Source organism: Balaenoptera borealis (genome assembly GCF_965194805.1).
Source record: "Balaenoptera borealis genome assembly, chromosome: 2".
NCBI classification, from domain to species: domain Eukaryota; kingdom Metazoa; phylum Chordata; class Mammalia; order Artiodactyla; family Balaenopteridae; genus Balaenoptera; species Balaenoptera borealis.
In genome coordinates, this window is record NC_138867.1 from 94,251,208 (window position 1) to 94,270,286 (window position 19,079).

At 41.3% G+C, this 19,079-nt stretch overlaps 1 protein-coding gene and 1 long non-coding RNA gene across 6 annotated transcripts in view; one reads left to right on the forward strand and one right to left on the reverse strand.

The window, feature by feature from the left end:
• The window catches only part of LOC309622625, a 171,825-nt gene that overhangs the window by 5,406 nt on the left and 147,340 nt on the right, over positions 1 to 19,079 (reverse strand). The window lies entirely within an intron of this gene.
• The window catches only part of NREP (neuronal regeneration related protein), a 29,431-nt gene continuing 28,571 nt past the window's right edge, over positions 18,220 to 19,079 (forward strand). Inside the window, exon 1 of one of the 5 annotated variants that reach the window (XM_082378589.1) lies at positions 18,220 to 18,574. In XM_082378589.1, coding sequence (XP_082234715.1) covers positions 18,447 to 18,574 — 128 coding nt within the window. In that variant the 5' untranslated portion in view covers positions 18,220 to 18,446. Of the gene's footprint in view, positions 18,575 to 18,621; positions 18,755 to 18,791; positions 18,940 to 19,079 lie in introns of those variants that run through there. The other 4 variants (XM_082378588.1, XM_082378591.1, XM_082378592.1 and 1 more) reach the window with 4 other exon arrangements.

Consider the following 19,079-nt stretch of genomic DNA (forward strand, 5'->3'; position numbering starts at 1 on the left):
TGACTGTTGATGGGTGGGGCTGGGTTCCCTCCCTGTTGCTGTGGTGGTCAGAGCTCAGTAAAACCTTAATCCACTTGACTGTTGATGGGTGGGGCTGGGTTCCCTCCCTGTTGGTTGTTTTGCCTGAGGCAATCCAACACTGGAGCCTACCCGTGCTCTTTGGTGGGGTTAATGGCACTCTCTGGGAGGGCTCACGCCAAGGAGAACTTCCCAGAACCTCTGCTGCCAGTGTCCTTATCCCCACGGTGAAACAGAGCCACCACTCGCCTCTGCAGGAGACCCCCCAACACCAGCAGGTAGGTCTGGTTCAGTCTCCCCCAGGGTCACTGCTCCTTCCCCTGGGTCCCAATGCACACATTACTTTGTGTGTGCCCTCCAAGAGTGGGGTCTCTGTTTCCCCCAGTCCTGTCAAAGTCCTGCAATCAATTCCCACTAGGCTTCAAAGTCTGATTCTCTAGGAATTCCTCCTCCCATAGCCGGACCCCCAGGTTGGGAAGCCTGACGTGGGGCTCAGAACCTTCACTCCAGTGGGTGGACTTCTGTGGTATAAGTGTTCGCCAGTCTGTGAGCCACCCACCCAGCAGTTATGGGATTTGATTTTACTCTGATTGCGCCCCTCCTACCGTCTCACTGTGGCTTCTCCTCTGTCCTTGGACGTGGGGTATCCTCCTTGGTGAAGTCCAGGGGCTTCCTGTCAATGATTGTCCAGCAGCCAGTTGTGATTCTGGTGCTCTCGCAAGAGGGAGTGAGAGCACGTCCTTCTACTCCGCCATCTTTATAATTCTTTATGTAAGGAATTCCTACCTCTGACTGACAATGGGCCATGTAACGCGCAAACAGGACATGGTTCAGAGGAAAGGAAGTAGGCTCTACACTCACTAACTGTTAAGCAAGCATTTAAGCTCACTGAGCCTGTTTCCTCATTTGTAACATGAGGATAACAGCATTATTTACTTCAGGGGGATATTGTGAGGGTTTAACAATACAGTGCACGTAAAGCACTTGGCACATGCGTTGATGTGCTCAATAAATCTCATAATACTTGTATAGTAGTTGTTATCTTCATGATTACAACTCTATCTGGAAATTCTGGTGCAATTTTCCTGGTATACGGAGAGCCTGATGTGCTGGCTGGAGACTGGCAAGCAACTTGCCTCTCCTCACCCAGACCACTCGGTTTCTGATTTGTGTTTGTATGTGTGTGTGTATGTGCTTGCACACACGCTAAATTGATCCGTTCTAAATCCTGTAGTTTCTGCCATCAGGCTTCAGTTTCTTTGGCTTTCTTTAGCTTGCTTTATTCATGGGCAAAACAGAAAAACTGTTTTGATATTTTGCTGTCTAACCTTTAAAATTACCCACAAAACAATCATATTCCTGGACCTCCCTTAGGCTATTTGTCTCAGTTATCAGCCTCTCACGTGAGCCCTCACACAGGCAATCAGATGACAATTAGACTAGATGGGAAAAAGTGACCCAACCAGCTAGCAGAATATTTTTGGAGCCTTGCCATACTTTAACTATGTCCCTGACAGTTTTGGAACTTTGACAGTCTTAAATCATGCACCTTGCCCTCAATATGTTTACTTTTTCTTTTTTAGATTACTCAAAGTAATACAGTCAGCAGTTTTGGACTTAAAAACCGAGGTTAAAACATTTTTTGTTGCTAAATACCACTAGCATACATGTTTTGGTTAATGTGCAACTATAGTGAAGCATCATTTCATTTATTCCTGAGTGTCCCACCTCTCTTACACTCCCACTTTCCCATTTAAAGAAAAATGTGTGCGTGTTTACATCACATAGTACACAATTCGAATTGTATAATAGGTCATACAATTAAAAGTGAGCTACACCGTTCCCTCTCAGAGGCAATCACTGTTAGTTTCTTGTGATAAACATATACTTAAGCACACAAAATGTAGCATACATAGATATTCTCAGCTAAATTTCCTGGAGAGAATTAATCTCTCAAACCCTAAGGCATCAGTTGTATGTGATAAATTAACTTTTCTCCTTGGCATCAGGATGGGTATTATGTACCATTCTTGGGAGAATTGAAGAAATAATTACAAATAATTTTCTGTGTGCTGTGGTTCAGATGAGGAACTCTAGTTGAGAAATGCTTTCACTTAACAATCTAGCTTGCAGATTATATACATGGATACGTGTAGAGCTGCTGCCTTCCTCCTACACATCCTCCTACTCATCCTCATCCATTTCCATGTTCTTCCTCTTTTACTTTTTTTTACTGAGGTATAACATAAATTGGAAAGTGTGTAAAGTGTGTCAATCTTAAGTATATAGCATGAAGAGATTTGTATATGTGTACACCCATGTAAACACCATTCAGATCATGATATAGAGCATTTTCATCACTTTAAAAGGTTCCTCATGCCCCCAGAATCAACCTCTAGTCTCATGTCAGTCACTACAATTAGTTCTGCCTGTTTTGAAACTTCATATAAATGAAACCGTATTTGTATTTTCCTTCTTTCCTTCAACACATCAGAGAGATTGTCCAAGTTGTTGTGTATATCAGCTATTATTTTTATTGCCCAGTATTATTCCATTTTATGAATAGATTCGCCTGTTGATGGACATCTGGATTGTTTCCAGTTTGGGGACATTTTGAATAAACCTGCTAGGGACAGACTTACACATGTATTTTGGTGGCTACAGGCACTCATTTCTCTTGGGGATATACCTGGGAGAAGACTGGGTCATAAGGTAGCCCTATGTTTAGCTTTAGTAAACATTACCAAACAGTTTTCCAAAGTGGTTGTTCCAACTTTGTTCATTCTTTTTAACAGATGAATAGTGTTATATGATTTTTCCATGATGTCTTTAAACTAGCCCACTCTTAATAGATATATAAGTTGTTTCCAAACATTTGCTATTACAAAATGTGTTTCAAATATTGTACTTTTACATAAATCATCTTTACAAATACAAGTTTATCTATAAGGAAAAGTGTAAGAGGTGAATTTGCTGGATTCAAGGATTTGTGCATTTTTAATTTTAGTAAATATGAACAAATTGTCTCCAAAGTGTTTCAGCTAGTGGATATACCTACTGGCAATATTGGACACTGTCTCACCTCATACTCCAGGCACAGTATATCATAAAATGTTTTGAACTTCTCTGTCCAACAGGTATAAATTATATTAATTTGTGGTATTAATTTGAATGTCTCTTATGATAAGTGATATTGAGTATCTTTTGTAAGTTTAAAAAGCATTAGTATTTCCTCGTCTGCGACTTCTTTTAAAATATACTTTACCAATTATTCTTTGGGGTTGTTGGTCTTTTATTGATTTAGGGGAGCTCTCTTTACATTAAAGAAATCGGTCCTTTCTCTGTGATATGAGTTGCAAATATTCTTCCCCAGCTTGTTGCTTGTCTACTACCTCTGTTAATAATTGAAAGAGTAATTTGAAATATCCTTTACATCAGGTTTCTAAAGCATATTTTACAAAGCCTTAGTCTGCCCTTTCTTCCGCCACCCACAAGATGGGTCTTGATATCATTAGTGAGTAAAAAGTTTATTCTCATGTATGCTCTAAATGCATTCTCTGGATTATTAGAAATAATCTTGCCCTAATGCACACTCCAGAGAATTGAAAGTAAGCCTGCTTATAAAAAAGCAATTGGCAGACACACAGAACATGAGTATGGCTGCTAGCTTAACAATTTTCTCAAGAAAGCAAAAGACAAGTTGCATTCTTAGTAAGATTCTGTGTTAGGGTTATTTGTTCAGCTTTGAAAAGTGTTTATATGTGGTAGTCAGATGCCTCATGCTTCCCTAGGGCAGTCCACAAGTCAGAGAGAGATTGGCAGGCACGGCACACTGTTCCCAAATCCTTGGTCAACTTGGAGCATCTCAAAAAATGCCCTCAAAATGAGGCGTATTCTAAATAGCGATATCACTGAGATGCTTAAAACAATTAGTCTCATTCTTCAGGATGATTTCTCCTCACGCACTGACCTCTTCCATTAAAATCACAGTGTTATAACCTAACATTCAGTCACTTTCTTCTCCATTAGATTCTTTGCGGCCAAGTACCACTTATTATTTGTATCAGCTTCCTATTGCCTCCATAACAAGCTGCCACACATTTAGCAATTAAAACAACACCCATTTTTAAAAATCTCATAGTTCTGCAGGTTAAAAGCCCAGGTCACCATAGCTTGGCTGAATCCTCTGCTTAGTGTTGTAAGACAGAAATCAGGGGGTCAGCAAGGCTGTGTTTTTTTCCAGAGGCTCTGGAGGTGAATCAGTTTCCAAGCTCATTCAGGTGGCTGGCAGAATTCAGTTCCTTGAGACTGTAGAGCTGAGGCTCCTGTTTCCTTGCTGGCTGTCAGCCAGGAGCTCCTCTCAGCTCCTTAAGGCCACCTGCCTTCCTGTTTTATTGCCCCCGCACACCGCTCGGTTTTCAAACCCTCACCACAGCACTGGCTCATTCTCACATTTGGAATCTCTCTGAATTCCCCCTTCTGTGACATCTTGCTGCAGCTAAAAGAGGTTCTCTGCTTTTAAAGGCCTATGTGACTAGGTGGACACAACTGGATAATCTAAAATCATCTTCCCTTTTAAGGTCTGTAACTTTAATTATGTCTGCAAAGTCCCTTTTGCCACGTAAGATCACATATTCAGAGATTTTGGGGGTAGGACACAGGCATCTTTGGGAGGCCATTAAGATGCCTACTGTACCTATTATTTTTTTTTCTTCCTCTCTCCCTCCTTCCCTCTTTATTTCTCTCTTTCCTCCTCTTTCTTCTTTATTCACAGCATCTAGCACAATGCTGAATTTGTAATGTAAGGAGAATGAACATTGATGAGTTGAATGATCTTTTTAGAGTTCTTCATCTTGAGGCTTTAGTCTAAATTCTCAGAATGTATATTTAATCCAGAATTTGTCGGGTGGTTTATGAACCGCCAGAAGATCAGAGTAGAAAAAACACAAGGGGCTTCTCATCACCTTTCTCCTGCAACCTCGGATGAAGGGCCTGTCTGGTCCAAGAGTGTGGCTTTGTGTTTCTTAGTCTGAGGAAACACTTGGGGTTGTCCTAAGCACCTCAGGGCTGCTGTGCCATGCAGGGCTCTGGGGACAGAACAGGTAAAACTCTGTGATGACACAAGCCAAATTTGGACTCGCCGGGGTTTTTAGAAAAACAGAGAAGAATATTAGGCACTCGATAGAAGGCAATCTGTTTTGGAACAAAGAAATACTGTGGTAGAGGAAGAACTTTAGATCACTGTAACCTTATCTTTGGTTCTGGGCTCTTCTTGGCAGAAAGCAGAGACATCTTTGCATGAGAATTTTGATCACAATCTACCCAGAGGCAACTGAGAAAGACAAATTCTCACCGTTCCCCAGCAAATTTCACTAAAGATAAATCCTTATGGTTAAATATTCTCAGTGGAATAAACATCTCCAAATTTCTTGAGCAAAGAGATTTTGACTAATACTTTAGCTCCGACTGCTTGGTTTGAGTGAAATAAAAGCACTCTATCATTATTGGTTTTTTGCAATGGTCAAGGACTAATTAGTTACCTTCAAATACTATTTATTATATTTGTTTTAGAGAGTTAGATATTTACTAGAGTTTTTATGTATGTTTACAACTCAGTCTCCCCTTAGGCTGCACCTTCCTTGAGCAAAGGATTCATCTTTAATCCAAGGACATAGTACAGTGTTGGGCATATAATAGTTCCCTAATTTTTAAAAAATAAAGGCTCAGAGAATCAAATGAAAGTTATTTGCACTGTAACTTGCACAGTTGGATCTGTTGGATCCCTCAACCAGAGACATATGGATGATGTATAAACATAATTAATAGTTGAAAGAAAATGTGTTTATGTGCAGTAAAATTCTGGAATTATCAATACTATGTTGACTTTAGTTGAATACAGATAAACATGGAACCTAAAATAGATCATCTGAATATCATTCCTCTGCTACTGAAGAGAAACTAAGCAGCAGTAACCATTAGTAACAAGATAACATTACCTAATCCAAAACTGCCATGCTATGAAACTCAACATCATTTGTATTATACCTCCATGATTAATAACATGTAATAAGAAAGATTCATGAAAAGGAACATTTCAGGAAAATAACATCTTTCAAGTTGAGTCAAAAGTTATTCCAGTTACGTTCTTCATGGGAAACAAAGCAACCCCCTACTCAGAGGGTATGATTATAGTTCCCATAAAGAACCAGAGACATCCGTGTCAGTGTTTAGTGAGAAGCTGGATGAGATGACTTGGTTTTGCAGCTCTCAGGCCTTACACCTGTTCCTTTATGTGGGACCAGACTAAGTATGCTCACCAAGTGCATAAAGAAGTTCTCCCAAACCAAATGATGATTTGCTTATGGCAGCTGAACTTCCAGACTTTCAGAAACTAGAATATTTCTTAGGTAGAAATGAGATTGCCCTTTAAAATAAAGCTTTGCATATTAATGATGGACATCTCAGAATCATTTCTAAAATTTAGTGAAACAAGCACTGACAAAAATGACAAAAGAAGAGTATTTCAAAACTACTGAAAAATTAAAAAAAAAAAACCTTCCATCCTGTCATTTCTGATTGCTTATCAGGAATGCAAAAGTGAGGAAGTGAGCAAATAGAGTGTGACTGAGATAATAATTTTACAAATCATCACAGTTTGAGGGCAACTAAAGAATTTCATTTAAACAGAAGACCACACTTATAGATTTTCATACAATAATTCCATTCTAAGCTTTAAAGTCAAAGGATTTTAGAGTGTTAGAACTGGAAGGGATTTGGAGAAATTTCCAGTCCTCTTCCATTGTCTTATAGATCATGGAATTCCAGTAAGTCAATTTCCTCTAAAACTTTTTCTAATTACAGTTTCTTATAGTGGCATTTATAACAACCTATAAACTAAGCTATTTTAACAGCTGATATATATTTTTAAATCATTCTGTAATCACGATTCTTTTGCTTCAGTTTTTTAGCTAAAACTGTGGTCATGAAGAATGTTCTTAGGGATTTTGATATAATTTTTGGTTTATATTAGAAGGATAGGGAAATACTAAATTTTGATGGCACAATAAAATCCTGCCTCTAAATTTTCTATTGGATGTGTAATATATATGGAATATATACATGTTCAATTGTTTTATATATATATATATGTACATATTACATATACACATAAAAGAATATGAAGCATCTGGTCAGACAGTCCTGCTTTCAAATGCTATCTCTGTCATTTAGTAACTGTGTGTGATCTCAGGCAATTATTTACTCAGTAATCCCAGGTCTGTTAAAATGAGTTTTAAAATGCCTAACTCAAAGAATTTTGTGAAGTTTAAGGGGGATTATGCAGGTGAATGTGCCTAACACAATACCTCTCAAAACATATCAGCTCAGGGCTTCCTTGGTGGCGCAGTGGTTAAGAATCTGCCTGCCAATGCAGGGGACACGGCTTTGAACCCTGGTCCGGGAAGATCCCACATGCAGCGGAGCAACTAAGCCCGCACACCACAACTACTGAGCCTGCGCTCTAGAGCCCGTGAGCCACAGCTACTGAGCCCACGTGCTGCAACTACTGAAGCCCACGCTCCTAGAGCCTCTGCTCTGCAACAAGAGAAGCCACCGCAATGAGAAGCCCGTGCACCGCAACGAAGAGTAGCCCCCTCTCACCGCAACTAGAGAAAGCCCGCGCGTAGCAACCAAGACCCAACGCAGCCAAAAATAAAATAAATAAATAAATTTTTAAAATGTTTTTAAAACCCATATCAGCTCAATAGCTTCTTCTTTCATTCCTTCCTTCCACCAGCACTCATCTGTCTTTACCTACTACTTAAACACACTCCGCATCATTTCATTATTTCTAAATGAAGTATCAGTACTATTCTCCTAATAGCTGTAGGAAAAAATTTTTTTAACTTTAACATGGATGAGAAAAATAAATGTAAACACTTTTGTTCTTTAGGTGAAAACAGAATTTTCTATATTGAACGTTTCTTTCCTGGGAGAAAAAAAGGTTCCACGCATGAGCTTTGGAAAATACTTTGAAAGTACTCATTCAAATCACGATGTAGCGCTTTTTTCTCTTGCTTACCCAGGGAGAGGGAATAATTGGGAATAATTTGTTATTTTTCCTTCCTGAAGTCTAGTCAAGTTAGCATCAACTTCATTTCGGCTTTGGCACTAAATCAAACTTGAGCTTGATGTGGTTAAGGATTAAGAAAAATAATTTTAACACCTCAAATGAATTCTAAAGCTAAGAGCTGCCTTTACAGCCTAAAGAGAGAAACTATAGTTTGCTTTTATAATCCTCCACAAGTTCTGTGCATATTTGAAGTTGAATATTTATAATTTATTAAACATTTAGTAAAACTTCATTATCTGAACCATTTGACCATTTAAAACTCTATTTTTGAAGAAAAACTTGTTCTTTTATACTTATACATTAAGCAGATATTTTATCTACTTAGTGCCAGGTTTTATGTCAGACATCAGGGATCCAAAAATCAAAAGTAATCCCAAAGTCTGGTGATAAGACAAGCAGACACAATGAAGTCTTACAATACAACATAACACATCCTAAACTAGAAGAATGCTACCTTTCTGATCTCATCCTTGGTACTCTTTTCTCTTCCTCATTACACTCTAGTCACATTATCTCAATCACACTTTTCCTATCCTTGAACACCCCCACTGATTCATGCCTCAGTACCTTTGTACTTGCTTTCCCCCGCCTCTGATAGGGATGCTTATCCCCCATATCTTTCAATTGCTGGCTCCATCTCATTATTCAGGTCTTAGCTCAAGTGTCAACTCAAAGAGGCCATCCCTGAATACCCCTTCCCTCATCTTGCCCCGGGTCAATCTTTGCCACATCATTTAAAAAAATTCTTCATCTAAAAATGCCTTGCTTACTAATTTTTTACTTGTATCTTGAATATGTGATTGTAATTGTAGAATTAAGTTCCATTAAGATAGTGCCTGGATCTATCGTGTTCATGGCTCTATCTCCAGTGCCTAGCCCTTTGCCTTGCACACAGTAAGCAGATGCTCAATAAATATTTGTTGAATTGAATGAATGGTGCCATGAGGAGTAACTGGGGCCATCAGGAAAACTTCACACAGAGGGTAATGCTGAACTTGAGGCTTGAAGGACCATATTTGAGATACGGGATTAACACCCAAACTGGGGACTGTTTAGAAGGATTTAAGGAAGGTTTCCACCATATGTGAATGAGTGTGTGGAAGTGTGACCATTTGCATAAACAGAGAACAGAAGATGGTCCCATACTTCCAAGGGAGATGATAACTTCAGTTTTGGATAAGGTGAGTTTATGATGCCTGTGAGTCATTCAGGTAGGGACGTGTCATGGACACTTAGACAAAGGGAAAAAGATCTGTCCTGGAGACAGAGATTTCCACTACTTTTTTACCTTGTAAAGCCACTCAGGAGAGTTGCCAGTGAACTACTCCTAAGCATAGATCATTCAGGGACTGCTTTAATAATTTTTTTTTTTTGTAATTTGCAGCACATTTTGTGAAAATTACTGAAAATGTGCTGAAGCCAGACTTTGAAACATAAAGCTAGACTTTGAAACATAAAGCTAAACTTTAAAAACTTAAATTTTGTTTATCTCATTAATTTATCTCATAAAATCTTCCTTCATATATGTCCCCAAAATACACCTCTGTCTAATCTCAGTTTAGCCTAGCTCAAGTTGAAGCATTGACTGCATGGATTCCATTTATATGTCACCAATTTAGGCTTTGTTCATGTGTGTCCTTAAATCCCTGGGGTGGAGGAGAAGTTAAAGTAAATTGCAACTTATGAAAATTGGACAAAAAGAACTCAGGACATTTTAAACTGCAAAACTATAAAAGGTAAATTCGTTGACAGAAGGAACAAAGAAGGTTCTGAACTTAGCAACCAATGAAAAATTACCATTCATATGATTTACGACAGAAATTTTCTCTTGTCCAGCTCTTCCAGGGAAAAAGCTCTCACCAACCCCTTTCCTGGGCCTTCAGCCCTTCTCTCCCACCAGAACCGGAAGGACACCCGACTCCCTGGAGGAGAAATCAATGGGCTGCTAATTTGAACTTGAAGTTGTGAAGAGGAAGCAACAGAACACCAGGGAGGATGAAAAGAGGGGGAGTGCGGGAGGCAAAGGGCTAAGAATGCCTAGTAGACAATGGAAGGGAGGGAGACTCAAGGAGAGAGGCTTTCAGATGTCCATCCCAGGTGGACTCAGTGTGTAGGAGGCAACTGAAGATGCATAATGGAGAACCACCTTGCACCACCCTCTGCACTTGTGATCTTGATTGTCTAAACCTAAGAATTTTCTCTCTACTAAGGAGCAGTGTTTAACCCTTTCAACTTTTCAGGGCATAGTTAAGGGATTACAGCTGGATTCTTTAAGGCTCTGATCTTTTGGTGCAAAATGAGGCAAACCCATGCAAATGAAGACCTGGCAGTTTTTCTTGGACTCTTGTGATTTCAGCTTCTTAATGTGCACATTCTCAGAATTCTCAGGAAAGTCTCATGGGACTTTCCAATCACAGAGTCAAATTCTCACTGTTTTATTATGATGCCTTTGAGAATCAACAAAAATAAAACTTCACCCTGTCTTAAAAAATGCTTAGGACACCTTTTTCAACTCTAGAAAGATGTTTAATTTAGGGCCAACGCCAAAAACACACAACTCCAAAACTAAGATGAACCTGAGGTTATGAAATCTGTGCCCTTTTAAAAGGAACCGTAAGGATAGGTATGTAAATGAATGTATGTTTGTGGTGCGTGGGGCGGGGAAGAGAACCTTAGGTTTTCAGTTCTGTTTTCTGACAATACGTCATTACCAGTATTTGGTGGAGTAACTGGCACATGATGTCATTCAAAACCATTTGTGAAATAAATTAATCACTTCAAAGATCTCAAGTTTACAAATTGTCCTGCCTGCAGAACCATCTCTTTTCTGTAAATTGCCAGAATTTATGGGGTAGAAGACGGAAGATGAATCGGTGAAAAGGTCAAAGAAGCCAGAGAGTAAAGGCTAAGAAATTAAGGGGAGTCAAGGAGTGAAGGACTAACCAGTGTCCATTGGATCTGGGAATTTCTAGGCCTCAGGGCACAGCAGTGTGGGTGCAACAGCATGATGATTAAGAGACAGGATTCTGGAGTCAGACTTCCTGAGTTCAAGTCCCAGCTCCACTCTTTACATTGTATTAAGTAATTGGGTGGCTTTCTTTTCACCTCAGTTTTCCGTCTGTGAAATGAGGATACAGATGTAACAGAATTGATACAAGGACTCTATAAGCTAACTTTCAGCCCAGGAGGAATTCTTGTTTCTTTTCTTTCTTTTTTTTTTTTTTAATACATTTATTTATTTTATTTATTTACTTTTGGCTGGGTTGGGTCTCCGTTGCTGCACGCGGGCTTTCTCTAGTTGTGGCAAGTGGGGGGCTACTCTTCATTGTGGTGCGCAGGCTTCTCATTCCGGTGGCTTCTCTTGTTGTGGAGCATGGGCTCTAGACGCGCGGGCTTCAGTAGTTGTGGCACATGGGCTCAGTAGTTGTGGCTCACGGGCTCTAGAGTGCAGGCTCAGTAGTTGTGGCGCACGGGCTTAGTTGCTCCGCGGCATGTGGGATCTTCCCGGACCAGGGATTGAACCCGTGTTCCCTGCACTGGCAGGCGGATTCTTAACCACTGCACCACCAGGGAAGTCCCGGAATGCTTGTTTCAAATGCTATTTTCTGGGGACTTGAGGGTTTTTGGTGAAAAGTAATGCAGTCTAGTCATGGTTTAGATAGTCCAATCAGTGTTACTAGCTAGAGTTGTGATCCTAAGTGACTTCTTTCAATTTTTTTGCCTTTTTCCTCATTTGTTAAATAGGAATAATAAAATCTGTTTCTTGAAGCTTATGAGATATGTATTGGAAGATTTTTACAAGATAAAAAGAAAGTACAGCAAAAATATGTGAAAGTATTATTATTTTTAAATTCAAACACTTTGATCATTCTTTGCATGTGTATTCCCATGAATTCCAGGGAACTACAACATTTGATGTCTGAAGTGTCTGGCAAGGGTTTACCTTCTTGAGTATCTCCACAAGGAGAGGAAGTAAATCACTCCAATTTTTTAAAAGAAGAACTTCATACTAAAGGCAAAGAGCCTTCTGGCTTCCAATCAGCTGTTTCTCCCTTTGGTCAGCCTCCTCCTTCCATCTGCATTCTCCACTAAGTGGTCAGATGAGAAGGGTGATGAGGTGAGGAAAGTGCCTAATGAGGGTTCCCCAAACTATAACCCTGGGTACCTCAGGTTCTATTGAATCCTGAAGTCGGAGGATGACAAATCCCACTGTAAGGGGACAGAACTTGGCTCAGCTGTCAAGGTGCTTGAGTTAATTTCAAAAATAGATTTAGTATGTATAGAATTTTGTTTTAACCATGGCACAGTATCAAGGGATATTTAAATCTGGAGACTTTTTTTGTTACTCCATGTCTTGAATAAGGTGAGCACTACCTTCATATAATAAAATGGTGTACGTTCTGTCAGCTTCTTAGAGCATGTTTCTGCATTTTCCCAGTGTTATGGAGAATATCCATTGATTACTTTAATCAGTTTTTAAAAATTCACAATTTCCCCTTCTTCTTTGTTAAGACCAATTAGCTAACACACACACACACACACACACACACACAAACATACATGGGCACACACACACTGGGACTTTTAAATTCCTTATACTTGTTTTGGAACAGCATTTACCACTCGTATTATTTTTAAAGTTTTTCACCACCATTCAGATAAGTTTTAAGGCAAGCAGAAGGCTAATTTTAAAATATGTTTCATATGGGTCTGTTTTGCATAGTAGGATAATCTGAATAAATCTTCCTTTGAGACATTCCTTCCATTTATCTCTTTGTTTCTACAACAGCCAGCTTGTTCTTCACCTACAGGAGGGCTAACTTGACTTTTCCAGGGACTTTCAATTATTTCTAGATGCTGGGCAAAATACAAGCCTGAGATCACCATGATTTTCAAAAGTTCCTCATCTCTTACATTTGTCCTTTATCTTTCAAATGCTATGTTCATCATTATGTTTGATAGAGTGACGTAAGTTGGAAGTTATCCTATATCCACTTTTATGTTCAGATTTCACAGTTTGCTAAATATAAACCTATTTTTCCTCCTTTCATTGCCAATGTCCCCAACATCAATGGCTCAGTTCTTGATGTTTTGTGTTACTTCCTGAGACTTAACTGAATTCTCAGATATGAAGACACTTTTCTGAACATATTCTCAGTGTGGGTTTCTCAGTGGTGGAGTGGAGAATCCTCATCTGTGCTGCCTTCAGCAGCTGTGTAAATACAGCTGGAAACTTGCAAGTGGACAGCGTTGATTGTAAATTGGTTTCCTTATGTGTTTCGGAATGCTGTTCTGAGAACCATGAACCCTGAATTTCAGATGAGTTTCCATCGCTACAACTTTCATATACATATTTAATATTACTTTCTGGGTTTAGACAAAGCCTTGCCCTTAGTGGACATGTTACTTCTTTAGGCTTAGGCTCCTTCTTGGACTTTCTATTTTACAATATCCTAAAACTCATAACAAACAGAAATATTACAAATCCTTTAGTCTTCTGGATGTTTGGGGTAAGGCAGGTGTATTAGTCTACTAGGGTTGCCATAACAAAATACCACAGACTGGGTGGCTTAAACAACAGAAATTTATTTTCTCACAAATCTGGAGATCGGGGTGTCAGCAGAGTTGGTTTCTTTCAAGCTTATCTCCTTGGCTGGTAGATGTCCATCTTCTCCCAGCATCTTCACACGGTCTTTCCTTTGTGTGTGCCTGTGTCTTAATCTCCTTCTTATAAGGACACCAGTCACATTGGATTAGAGCCTACCCTCATGAGTCATCTTACCGTAATCATCTCTTTAAAGACCCTATCTCCAAATATAGTCACATTCTGAAATACTGGGGGTCAGGACTTCAATGTATGAATTTTGGAGGGGACACAATTCAGCCTATCGTAGGAAGGAAGCAGGAGGAAAAGGGAGGTAGTGATAAGAAAATTACTCAAAGCTTGCTGTTGGAGTATTGAATGTATGAGTTCTACACTCAACAGGTACAGAATTGAACTTATCATCACCTCCTTCTCCTCCCAAATCCACTCTCCTTCTTGTGTTTTCTGTTTCAGGAGGGACCATCGTCATCTAAGCAGTCACAGAGCCAGAAACCTGGAATCATCTTGGACTCTCTTCTCTAGCTAATCCCCGTTACTCTATTAAAACCCTAATGAGTCCTGCAATTCTACCTTGGAACGTATCTTGACTCCTTTCCTCATCTCATTTCCCATGGTCTCTACCTTAATTTGGGCTATTTATAATTACTCACCTGGATTACTATAATAATCCCCTAATTCATCTTATTTCCTCAATTCTGCCCTTTCTTCCTACTAAAATTCATCCTCCAAACTGCTCTAAGAGTAGTCTTTCTAGGAAAAAAAAAATCTGGTCATGTCACTTTCAGATTGAATTTCTTTAATGGTTCTATATTGCTTTAAGCATAGAATTCAAATTTCTTAGCTCTAATATGCAATATAATTCTTTCCCTTCAGTCTGATGGTCACATGTTCATTTCTGGATGAGCATTATTAGATCCAGGCAATCCAATACACTGATTGGCTAAAATAATTAGCATCTACTCCTTAGGGTCATCTTCCCTGGAATCATGGGCTGGATGGGGGAAAGATGGGGCCCAGGACAAAATCAGGGTTTCACTAAGAATGTGGAGGAGGAAAGAGACAGTGGGTGTCAGGCAGGTAACCAGTCATGTCTTCAGTCTGTTCCTTCATGGAATTTGCAGCCTAGTGGTGAAGACAGAAAAATAAAGGCAAAGTTACAGGGCAGTGTGATAAGGACAATTGTGGAGTTTTGCACAGGGTGCACAGCAAGCATGAAGGCTCCTTTGTAAATTAGACCAGGGCTTCAAAGAAAGTTTCCTCAAGGAGGTGATACACAACCCAAATCTGTGAAAAACGAGCAAGAGTTAACACATTGAAGAAGAGGAAAGAGGCATTGTGGCAGCAGGAACAGCAAGTGAAAAGGCCCAAGAGTCATGCAAGAGTCACTGGGGAGCCACACATCATTTGGGTTGACCAGAGAGGAACTATATATGTCTTATAAGTTTTATTCTATAAAGTTTCCGATAATACTTCTATTGTATTCTATAAAGCTACTGTGTATGTACTGCTAACTAAAGGCCAAACACGGTACGCAATTCCACTTAATACAGCACTCTGGGGTTAAAATGTAAACCCCAACCGAAAGATGAAGAAACTCAGACTAAAAGGCTAAAGAACTTATCCAGGGTCATATAGACCTGGCTCTAACCAATTTTATACACAGCCTTTCACTTAGAATTCAACCTCATGAAACTTGTTACCTCAAGCAATGACATAGGCTGAAAACAAATAGAATTGCAGGAACATACATTTGAGAACCAGATATCTAAGAGAGATTGAAGGAAAACACTGTTTCTAAAGTACATCTTCTCTTTTTGACCAAGTCCTCTGATGGACTATTCTTTGGCATACATGTCAAGGATAGAACACAACGGTCAGTTTCTGAAGCAGGGTTCTTCTGTCACCTGGCTGTCACCAGTCAGCAATCAAATTTCTTAGCTCATGATCTGCCCCCGTCTCTGCTGGAATGTCTCTTTCCCCCTTCTTCAATTTGCTGCCTTTTGTTCATTCTTCACAGATTCAGTTTAAGCATCACCTCCTTTAGGAAACTTTCTTTGAACCCCTGGTCTGGTTTAGAAAGGAGGCTTTGTGTTCACAGTGTACCTTGTGTAGAACTCTACAACTGTCCTTATCACAGTGCACTGTAACTTTGGCTTTGATTGTTTCCCTACCCCCTCACTCCAGTCTGTAAAGTCCAAGATAAGGACATTGCATTCTTCTTTTTCCTCTTTCCTAAGAAAACCTCAGTTTTGTTCAGGTCTCTGTCCCTCCTGCATGTGGTCCACATAGCTCAAGAGAGGCTACCTCTTTCCTCTCACGAATGGATCTGATTGTTTAAGCCAGTGATTCTCAACCAGAGGTAAGTTTTCCCCTCCAAGGAACATTTGACAATGTGTGGACACATATTTGGTTGGCACAGCCAGGGCTTGCTACAGGCATCCACTTGGTAGAGGCCAGAGATGCTGCTAAACATCCTACAATGAACTGGACGGCCCCCTATCCCCTCCCCACTGCGCCCCTTGGCCCCATCAAAGAGTCATCTGGCCCCAAACATCAGAATACTACTGAGGCTGAGGCACTCTGGTTTAAGTCAGTGTTTGTGTGACTTTGTTTCCTGACCGTTAATGGCCTAGGGATGAATATGAACCATACGGATGCAAGGGACTGATATACCATGAATGGGAAAAAGATGGGATGATAAAGCTAGAAAGCTGGATTGTGGTTACGTTGTGGCAAATTTTAAGTGGAAGACTAAGTATGGTCTTTGTACTGTAATGGAGCAGGGAGTAAGTACCGTGGTTAAAAAGTATTTCAGGCGAGTGGGTCTACCATGTCACCCGCAGGATAGATGGGAGTGGGACAGAGCGTGACAGCCAGGAGCACCTGAGACAGCTAGTGCTACATTTCCTGAGTGAGGTGACATGGTGGGTGGTCCTATTTAGGTCCCTAGTGTTTAGTGTAGTCTCCTACACCCAGAGGGACTCAAGAATGTTTCTTGAATAGTTGGTTTGCAACTGTTTTCTGGAACACAGTAAATAGATTATGATTCTGACCCAGTGTTCTTATTACTTAAAAAATCTGTGTCACCTAGATGTCTGTGATTACACGTGAAGAAAAAATAATGTTTAATAAATTCCAAATTTCCCTGTGTTTTGAAAGGACATCCTCTTAGGTAAATTTTGCATAAACACTAAAGGCAGTTTGTGTGTGTGTGTGTGTGTGTGTAGAAATGTTTTCTTGTAGAAGTAACTTTTGAACATACTTTCCTGGGATAGATTTTTGGTTCATGTGGCAGTGCCCTGTTGGGTTTCGAGTCTGACTCTGAGGTGAATGCCCAAGATCTCAATGTTGGGGTACCCTTTACCAGCTTCCTGGGGCTTCAGACCTGCAGAGGCAGCCCCCAGGCTTCTGCCCTATCCCACTGCCCCGTTTACTCCACAGACCTGCCTTCCATCACTTTCCTGGCTGGTGAACACTGGCCCTGAAGGCATTAGGGAAGTTCACTGAGACTTGTTTTTTCCCTTTGTTCCTAGTAATGGTTCCAAGGTAAGTTTTTTTGGCAGGAAAACGACTGTGATGTTTTAGATTAATTCAGGGAAGCTCCTAGTGGACCCCTTAAACATCGCACCCACAGGCAGCCTAATCAGTACTTGCTGCTTTGGTAGTGTGCAAGGACATCTATAGTCCTGGCAATAAGGTTACAGAGAATTTAGTCTTTATAATTGAGTGTAAAACATTGCTTTTTAAGGTGTGCTTTTCTGTATTCAAAAACACTTAAGACTAAAAAATAAGACATTCTATAAATATATGTTTAATAACTTAGTTTTCTAAGTCCACCCCCCCTTTCCTTTTGATTGTTATAATGGAAAACATTGCTTTCAGTGATTAGAAGTAAAATGTTGATGGCAAATTTAAAAGACATTATGATCCTTTATATCTTTTTTCTCTTGGCAAAGCAATTTAATTAGGAAATAATCTTGTCCTCTAACATCTGACAATTACCATAAAATTATATCCCGTTTGGTTGGCAACAAAACCAGTTTGTTCGAATCTGTAGCAAAATTTTGAGCTTTTACATTACTGTGAAAAGACAGTCAGATTTTAAATAAGAAAGATAAGGTTTTTAAAAAAAAATCAGAAATGCAAAGAACCGCTTCTAAAACGCAATCTCCAATTTTCAAAAGTACGATTTCAGTGGGGCTGAGAGTGGGGAACCTACTAAATCCTTCAGGGAAGGAGAAGGGAGCACCTGGGGAGGGTGCTGATCACATCAGAGCTCAACTCTTGTTGCCTGTGCACGCGTGTGACTGTGTGCACGCACGCGTGTGTGTGTGTGTGTGTGTGTGTGTGTGTGTGTGTGTGTGTCTGCCTGCGTGTGTGCGCGCGCGCAGCCACAGGGCCGCTGGGGTGCTCGGGCCGCGGGCTTCCTCGCGGCCGGGAGCGGGGCGCGCGTCCCCGGCTGGGCAGACCCGGGTCGTGCGCAAACGCATGCAACGCCGGCCCTTTGTGTGTCTGTGTGGCTCCGCGCCGCCGCGGGCACCATTTTCTGCTCCGCTCGGGACAGGCACATAAAAGGGAAGGCGGCTGCCGCCCGTCGCCGTCCTCTTTCCCTCAGATGCCCTCTGCTGCAGGTTTATTATTACAGTACGGGCCGCGCCGCCTCTCCCCGCGGCCTTGGCCAGCCGCCGGGCTATGCAGCGCCCTGGCCGCCTTCACGCTTGGCTCGCCCCCAAACCGCCTCCTCCGCCTCCTTATTTGTCTGAAAAGCAACCGCACGTCCAGGCGGAGAAGTCCGCCGGGGCGACAGAGGCCGGGCCGGCGTGAGTGCGCGCCGCGCTGCGGGGGGCGGGGCCGGGGTGGCGCGCCTGTCTGCGGGCCCCTTTGTCCCCCAGGCCCGGGCCAGCGCAGTGGGGGCAGCGGGGTGCCCGGGGTGCCGAGGGCCGGGGCGCGCGCTCGTTGGCCGCTCGCCGACCGGGCCCCGAGTCGCCGATTCCTGCCGAGTAAGCAGTCTGGCTCCGCCGCGGCAGCACAGTGGCAGCAAGGCTGGGGCGCTGGCGCCGCACCAGCCCATCAGAATTAGCTCATTGTTCACTAGCACACTAGCAGCAGAGAGAGGGAGAGAGAGAGAAAGAAACTGACTCTTAGAGAAAGAGACACACACTCTTGGAGAGAGAGAGAGCGCGAGGCAGGGAGACCTTCCCCTCCTTTTTCCAAGGCTGCACTTCTTGGAAGTGAAGCTGGTTTGGGTTTTGTTTCCCTTCCCCCTCCTCCCTCCTCTTCCTCCACCCCTTTTCCCTCCCCCTGCCCCCTCTCCCCATCCCCCAG